Source organism: Lipotes vexillifer, unplaced genomic scaffold (assembly GCF_000442215.2).
Source record: "Lipotes vexillifer unplaced genomic scaffold, Lipotes_vexillifer_v1.1 scaffold477, whole genome shotgun sequence".
Taxonomy (NCBI): domain Eukaryota; kingdom Metazoa; phylum Chordata; class Mammalia; order Artiodactyla; family Lipotidae; genus Lipotes; species Lipotes vexillifer.
The window spans coordinates 4,348,777-4,357,797 of record NW_006770652.1 but is presented as its reverse complement, the minus strand read 5'-3'; the positions used below and the strand labels follow the sequence as shown (position 1 = coordinate 4,357,797).

General features: G+C 40.3%; 1 protein-coding gene across 1 annotated transcript; it reads left to right on the top strand.

Moving 5' to 3' along the window:
• Position 1: 1 nt before the first annotated feature.
• PTHLH (parathyroid hormone like hormone) lies at positions 2-7,830 on the top strand (the record flags this gene model as incomplete). Its single annotated transcript, XM_007472208.1, is given in 4 exon segments — positions 2-48; positions 6,029-6,451; positions 7,766-7,786; positions 7,788-7,830. Coding segments are annotated over 4 exon segments (534 nt in total), but the record flags the coding sequence as incomplete, so codon positions are not given.
• Between the last annotated feature and the right edge of the window lie 1,191 nt (positions 7,831-9,021).

Sequence of the window (9,021 nt, the reverse complement as noted above, 5' to 3'; positions counted from 1 at the left end):
CTCGGTGCCCTCCTGCGGGCGCTCGGTGGAGGAGCTCGGCCGCCGACTGTAAGTGCCCGGTCCTCCCCAGGGCGCCGGGTGAGGGCTGGGGAGTCCAGGGGGAGAGGCCACCAGGCTGGGGCGCTGCCCAGGGCTCGCCGCGGTCACTGATGCTCCTCGCCCGGGTTAGAGAGCGGAGAGATCCGCTACCTGCCCGGGGCTGAGCCCGGCTCCTCAAACCCGGCGGGAGAACTGGTTGAACCTCAAGGGGCAACAGGCAAGAGACAAATTTTTTGTGTTTCCATGAGAGGGAGCGTTTTACAGAATCTCCTCTAGGCAAAATCTCCTTTAGTGAAAAAAAAAGGGTTACTTTCAGGACCTGGGAAGATATTGAAACTGTGAAGGTTGCAAGAGACTTAGATAACTCGGAGGAAGCTGAGGGGTCCAGGAGACATATGTCTGTATGCACTCGTACACGTACATACTGCATGTGGGTGACAACGTTTTGTGTGAAAAGCAAAAACTTTACATCTTATTTTATTATGAATGACATAATTTTAAGCATATAAAATGGACCACATTACATAATGTAGGCGTATTATATAATGAGGTAGTAACAACTTTGCAATGGCACAACTCCAACATTGGTATTGATACCATTCAAGAACCCTAGAGTGCTTGATTCCAAAATGAATATTAGGTGTGGAAACTTTTTTTTCCCCCTTGGAATTATTGCTAACAGCTCTTTAATCTGGAGTCAGATATTTGCACTGTAGACTGAAAACTTGTATCTTGGTATTTTCATTTGGTGATTCTTTAAGGATAATTTTGATTTTAAAATAATCATACCTCAAAGCACACCAGGGAAATAACACCATGTTGTGTGACTGAAAAGTTGGAAGGGTGGGCGAGTACACTAGCTTAATAATCCGTTGGACCTAGCAGTTCATTAATGTGTGTAAGACCATCTTTGGGTGATCTTTAAGCTGCACTCTCGGTGTTCAGGGTGGGAAAACCGTAAAGTTTGAGAACTGAGACAAGTTTGCCTCTGGTGAAGGAATTACGGAGAACTTTTACACTAACAATAAAAATAGCAATATCTAATACTTACAATCAAGTTCCTGGTGCTTCCTTGTAAATTCCCAAGGGTGTACAAAAAGGCAACTTTTTATATGTGCCCTTGGTCTATTATTATTAAAGCAGAAAATCCTTAAATGAAATTACTTTAGACATGTCTGAACCTTGGCACCAAAATGAAAATCTATTACGAATCTCCTAAGGCAAATTGTGTAGAACGTTGTGCTGAAGATAAAGCTGCATTGTATTCTTCAAATCAACATTTTGCTGATGTATTTCTGGAAATTGTATTGACTCTTTGCTCATTTTGAAACTTGTATTTAATTCAGTTATGTAAAATCCATATATAAATATAGATGAAGACTAAATTTTTAAAAGCACACTTAAATGCTATATTTATTTGGTCAAAAAATACTGTCTTGGAACAGAGCCAATTTTTTTCTTTAAAGTTGCTTAAGAAATACCTGCTTTCTCTTTTGAGAAACAGTAAATGGGCCATGATTAAATCTACAGTTATGGCATAAAAATAGTGCTAAGTTAGTCCTAAAGGCTATTTTTAACTCTTTCCTTGTTGCACCTTGCAAAAGACACATCAGAAACCATTTAGCAGCCAGAGACTCTGTTATAGTTTTGTTTGTGGGTGAAATACAATATTGCAGTTAAACACTCACACTCAGCAGATGGTTATAAAACTACCACAAAACATTCTTATAGTTAATGGCTAATAGATCATCACATTACAGCCATGGTTTTTCATGGAGGCTGAAATCATCAGCAGATTAAAAGGTTTCATCAAATTATTGCAGCCAAATGGAGTTTAAAAAAGCAAGTCATTACTTTTGCATTATTACCAAGTAACAGTAAATTTTGTGTGCTAGACAAAGCATTAGTCTACTATTACAACAAATCAACCTAGTTTCTTGAAAGAAATTTTAACATATAATCAAATCATATTACTCCCCAATTACTTTTCACACCAAGTATTAGGGAAACTGCTTTAGATGTTTTCTAGCTAAGGGCTAACTTTTAAGGGAGAGGAAACTACTACAACAATAACACTTCCCAGACCATGGCAATGTAGGTTGTGAAACTTCTGGACCTGTGAGTCCAAAAGGACTTTACTTAATGAGTCTAGAGCGTGAGTAAGTTGGAGACCTGAGGACATTCTTGTCCAGATTTATGTGGCTTTCAGCAGGTGGCGGTCTTTGTGTTTAACTTAGAAAGAAAGCGCCAGCAGATTCAGAAACCTAAAACATCATTGACTGATTTGCTTGGGAGCCAGACTGGGTCTATTCCACTTAGTGAAAAGCATAACTTTCGACTGAGTCATTTGGGTTGGAAGGGACTTCTGGTGAGTCATCTTAACTCTAACACCCTAACCCTGACTCTTCCATGTACCACAGAACTTTTCTTCTCAAACCCAGATGCCTTCCTTAGGAGCCTAGCATCAGCACGGGCATGCCATCTCTTCCTGTGCTGAAAACGGAATTCCCATCACTCCAGCTATTCCCTATGCTCCATGAGACCTCCTTAGAAATTTAAACTTCTTCCCTGAAAACTCCCTTGAGAGTGATTTTTTTCAAGGAGAGCTGTATTTTGACTGAATTCAGAGTTATCTGTGTTAAGCATTTCCTCCACATTTTTGCATCTTTTAATAATAATCAAAGGAGACCATGAACATAACATACTTGTTTTTCCATGTTGGGTATGTAATAAATGTCATGTGAACCATTGTGCTATGCAATGTTTACAGACATATAAAGTAACAGACTGTTACTGAGGCCATATTTACAACTTAAGTACTTCAGAATTATCTAAAGTGAAAGCCTCCCTAACTGGAACGTGTTGCCCACCACCCGTGTACATCTAGTTTGTACATGCTAGTCACTTACCCTTGTCTCAGTTAGTGTCTTATTTGGAAAATAAATAGAACACTCCATGGACCTTATTTCTTGTTGACAATAAAGACACTATTATATTCCTGATCCACTAGTGTAGTTGCTCAATCAGAAATTCATTCTTCACAATATTTTAAATGCAGACATCTTTGAGCTAGTAAGTAAATTATGTAACAGCATTTCAGATTTAACATTTAAGAAAGTCTGTGTTTTCTAATATATTAATAATTACCCCTAAAAGGCAGAAAGAATCTTTGTACCCCATGAAAGATGTACTATTTTAATCTGGACAAAGTTGTGCCATATTGTGCTTTTTATAAAACAGAGGATAGAATGATCACTCCATTTCCCATGAGAACCATCCTGGGACAGAGCAATGCCTGAGTTAGGAAGGCACCATGACTCACAGTTGACAGGCTAGCCAGGATGACAGGCATATATGCCAGTCAGAGGAGGCATGAGCAACGGTGGCTTGATTAGAACAGACCAACTGTTAAAAGTTTTGACCCCAAGTTAAGCTAGAATAGGCTGTATTATACATTTGGAGAACAGTACAGATGGGTGGCTATCTGCCAGGAATTGAGAAAATAATAAAAGCTCCAAATAGTATGATTGATCACGCCTAAGAACTTCTTTCTTTAATGTGACATTTTGCTAAAAGATACTTATTAAACTGCAATACTTATAATACTTGCAAGTATATCAGTCCTATTCTTTAAAAATGTTATTAGACAATATAAATCTGTTGTAGCAAAGCCTCCAATTTGTAGGTTATTAAAAGTTTCCAGGATACTAACTACTGCCACAAAGTAAGTGAATTTTAATCTAGTCACATGTGGCACCTTCAAAAAGGAAGAGAGACTCCTTCATGCCTCATTTAAACCAGGCTCCTGTTAAATTCCTTTCCATTAAGTCATGTCTTTTTTGCACAAGCTTCATGGCTTAAAGTCAGTGCACACGCTAAAATGCTGAAAGGAAGCTGGTATTCTGGCTATAAGGTCCGGAGGAATAATGACTGTGTTTTCATGCCTTACCCTTCTGGGACTCACAATATAACTAGACAGTCTCTCCTTCCCCCAGTGATAATCCAGACTAGGAATCCTGGTTCGTTATTCTGGTGATGAAAATGTACTTCTTGGGACAAGCTTGGTCTTCAAGGAAACTGATAAATTGCTGTCCATTTGCCCCTTGCCATGGTGCCTACCACAGTCTCTTTATGCCCTTCCTTTCTTGTTTCCTCAACATACACTTCAGCTTCAGCAAGAGAAAGGGTTGAGGAAGTCAAAACACAATCTTGGTTTTAGAATCAAAAGACTTCGTCTTTGGAGCCTGGTTCTGCCTGTTCTCATCATGTGAGCAAGTGTGAGGCCTTTAATCTCTCTGAACCTCACTTTCCACATCTGTAAAATGAGGAGAGTGCTATTTATTATTGTCGTATTTCTCTGAGGAGTTAAAGTTGTATTAATGAAAGTAATGAGACCAGATAAATCTATCGTAGTGTCAGGTGAATGACAATATGTGGGATGCAGCCCTGTGAAATACCTTCAGATACTCTTTTTTAATTTTATTTTTTTAAATTTTTGGCTGCATTGGGTCTTCGTTGCTGCGCACAGGCTTTCTCTAGTTGTGGCGAGCGGGCTTCTCATTGCAGTGCGCGGGCTTCTCATTGTGGTGGCTTCTCTTGTTGCGGAGCACGGGCTCTAGGCACGCAGGCTCAGTAGTTGTGGCTCGCGAGCTGTAGAGCGCAGGCTCAGTAGTTGTGGCACACGGGCTTAGTTGCTCCGTGGCATGTGGGATCTTCCCGGACCAGGGCTCGAACCTGTGTCCCCTGCATTGGCAGGTGGATTCTTAACCACTGCACCACCAGGGAAGGCCCCTTCAGATACTTTTGAAAATGAGCCACTTTGGAGGGTTGTTTCAGTGGTAGAAATTGGAGTTAGGTGCAGCATAGTTGTAGCAGACATATGACTGATTCATGTATGCAATACTTAAATTTGGTTAATAAATACACACAGAATAATACAAGAATGCATGAATGGACATTGAAGCAAGAGTTGGGGTGTTATCTAAAAGAATTGATAGAGAATTAGTTTATTCTTTTTCACTATATTTGTATTAGAGTTTTGTTTAAATAGGAAAATCATATTTGTTTCTAGAGATATTTTTAAGACAAAGAACAAATAGAAAAGTGAATTTCTCAGTTAAGTACTAAGGATATTACCCTCTGAAATTCTAAATTAAAAAAAAAAAGACGCACAGATGAAATAGAATGATCTCACTTAATTTAAACACTCAAAGTCATTTTAAAGAGACCACCCACTACTTTACAGAAAATTATGTATGCTCTCTCTGACAGCTGGCCTTCAAATATAGGTTCTTGGTAGCCCATAGTCTAATATCAATCATGTTCAAATTCAGTCTGTTAGGTGGTTTCCTAGACAGGCTTCACAGCTCACTTCATCCTTCAGTCTTTGTTTGCTTTTACTAGTAGAGCTTGCTCTTCTTTGAGATTCAGTAGTAGTATTATTTTCTCAAGTGGGGAGCAGTGTGCGTGTATGCACGCCTGCTCATGCACAAGTATGTCTGGCGTGAGTCCTCAGGTGAAATCAGCCACCTTTTTATTTCCCAGACTAGGACACCTGGATTTATTTCCCCAACACAACTCTGAAAAATGTGGGAAAAAAAGCCCAGTGATTTCTGTCCCATTTCTTTGAATAACTGAATCATAATATTTTAAATTGAGAAGACAGCATAGAAATCTCAGAATCTGATCCTTTCCTTTTAAACAGACGGGGCCCCTGAGGCCCAATAACGTTCATATTCTCACCAAGGTCACCGACCTAGGGAGCCGTATAGCTGAGGCTGGAGCTGGAGCCGGAGCCTCCTAACGGCCGGCTCTTCCCTTCCGCTCTCGCCCCTTCCCTGCTCAGTCAGCTTGCAGCTCTCCCAGCTTAGTTTGTATCCTGTATTGGATCAACTAGACAATTTAAAGGGCTTTCCTCAAGTCTTTGTGGTCTCTGCCATCTACTAAAATGTCATTGTTTCCTTCCCCTCCTGTTCTTTTTCCCTTAAAGCAAAAGAGCTGTGTCTGAACACCAGCTTCTCCATGACAAGGGGAAGTCCATCCAAGATTTACGGCGACGATTCTTCCTTCACCATCTGATTGCGGAAATCCACACAGCTGAAATCAGAGCTACCTCGGAGGTGTCCCCCAACTCCAAGCCTGTTCCCAACACCAAGAACCACCCCGTCCGATTTGGGTCTGACGATGAGGGCAGATACTTGACTCAGGAAACCAACAAGGTGGAGACGTACAAAGAGCAGCCACTGAAGACACCCGGCAAGAAAAAGAAAAGCAAGCCTGGAAAACGCAAGGAGCAGGAAAAGAAGAAGCGGCGAACTCGATCGGCCTGGCTGAACTCGGGCGTGGCTGGGTGTTGGCTGGAAGGGGACCACCTGTCCGACATCTCCGCGACATCGCTGGAGCTCAATTCACGGTAAGCGGCTCCCGGGGCCCAAGCCCCTCCTCCGTGCCCCCAGGTGGGGTGTGGAGCCTCTATTCTGCTTTGGCTTGCACAGACCTAGAATCTCCTCCCTATCTGTCCCTCCGTCAATGGCTCCACAATTTAAAAGCTTACAAAACCAAGATGGCTCAGGATACGGCCTGCCTTAAAGCAGTGTGCTCCTAGCCCTTCAACACCCACGGGGTTTAATCACCCTGCTTCTTTCTCCACCAGCAAACCCCGACACCAATCCTTTAGTGCTCTACTAACCCCTTTCATTTTTTTTCATTCAAGCTTTAGAAGTTACTGCACCTTCACCATTTGTTAGAGAAATGTATTGATTTCCCCCACTCACACCATGTCAAACTTTGATTGTTTTTTCCTTCTTTCTTTCTTTCTTTTTTTCACTCCAAGGGAGAACACAGAAGGCTTTGATATAACCTGCAAACACTACAGAAAAATATCTTACCATAAACAGTTCTCAGCCGTCCACATTTTTTAATTTAAATTTACTTAAAATTTAAATATATTTTCATTTAATTAAATTTAAAATTTTAAACACAGACTTTAAATTTATTTAATTAAATTTAACTCTGGTTTCTACCAGTTCATGAAACAAAAATCATGATTTCTGAAAATTTTTAAGTATAGACTTGATTATAAGATATAAGTTTTTCTCATGTATCTGTTTGTCCACTGCAAGTTGAAATACTTCCTCTAGGGTATTATAGTAGGAATAATAAAACCACATCTATGTGGCTTGTTTATTCTTAGCTCACAGATGCTCATATGCACAGACTTTGGAGCCAAAACCCTTAGGTTCAAGTCTTGGGTCTAAACTTATTAAAGCTCATAACATTGGGCAAGTTCCTTGGTCTTTCTAAGACTAACTCCCCTCTTCGGTGAAATAAAGATGGTACTTGTGCCAACCACACTGGGTCAGGTGAAGATTAAGTGAGATTACATGGAATTATTTGGGTGCTTTTAGATTTCGTTCTGGTTGTACCATCCATCCATCCATCTATCTATCTATCTATCTATCTATCTATCTATCTATCTACCTACCTACCTACCTACCTAGGTGTGTTTCTGTGAGGCAAAAATGGGGCAAGTATTAATCTCATTTTATAAAATAGAAAACGAAGGCCTTCCACAGTTAAGGCAGCTGAGCAGACCCGGGAACTGGGATAGGCTGTCCTCAGAACTGCCTTTATTTCATTTCCTGACGCTTAGGCCAGCGCCATGTTAGCACTGCTCTTTACCCCTGCATTTCTGCTGATAGGATCTCTTTTGGTTTTTACTTTTCAGTACAGCCCTTCTGTGGGGTTTGAAAGAAAGAGGAAAGCAACACAAGAATGCATCAAATGCAGTAATGATCTCATTATTTAAAGAGTCCCCTGTTACTTCTCCAATCCTTTCCCCTGACTGATAGAGATAGGATGACAGAGTGATGTTTCAAAGGGGATTTTGAACCTTATTACCATCACATCTATCTTCGAGTTACGTTGACAAAACCCATCATTAAATAGCATATAAATAATAGTTATACTGGCTAAGTAGTACAGCTTCAGTAATCAATGGGCAGTGGCACTAGAGGAATCTTCAGCATAGTAAATGATCTATTCTGCAGATATCTAATGGATCTATAAGGGGTAACAAACCCCATAAATCTTGGCTTAATGCACATATTCAGCGTATTTTAAGATATGATCCTAATTGTACATATTTATAACTAATGCAAAGGTTTTACTTTATTGCCAGAACCTATTTTTATCCATTATATATATATATATATATATATATATATATATGTTATAAAAACAGAAGTAGAAATACTTTTTAATAAATTCTATTCATTTAAAATTTGCAATGCTCTTAAATATCTGGAGAATTGAAAACCAGCCCTCATCAATTCTTATCCCAAAGGTGTCTCTAAGTTAAAGCAGATTTAGTAACCGTATGCTAACGCACATATATGGAATCTAAAAAAACTGTACTGAAGAACCTAGGGCCAGGACAGGAATAAAGACACAGACGTAGAGAATGGACTTGAGGACACAAGGGGGAAGGGGAAGCTGGGACGAAGTGAGAGAGTGGCATGGACATATATACACTACCAAATGTAAAATAGATAGCTAGTGGGAAGCAGCTGCATAGCACAGGGAGATCAGCTCGCTGCTTTGTGACCACCTAGAGGGGTGGGATAGGGAGGGTGGGAGGGAGGCTCAGGAGGGAGGGGATGTGGGGATACATGTATACATATAGCTGATTCCCTTTGTTGTACAGCAGAAACTAACACAACATTGTAAAGCAATTATACTCCAATAAAGATATTTTAAAAAATAGATTTAGTAAAAATTAGGCAGTACCCTAATCAAATCCAGACCTAGGACTGAAAAAAGTAGAATACTTCTGCTTCTCCTTTCTGTTCCCTGGTTCTGAGGGATGTTCATGGAAAGCACTGTTCATTTGGCAGCCAGATGTTGGCATTCTCCCAATACAATGCAATACAGGTGGAGGGAAGAGAGGGGAAATTCAGGAGTGGACTGATGAGAACAGATGGG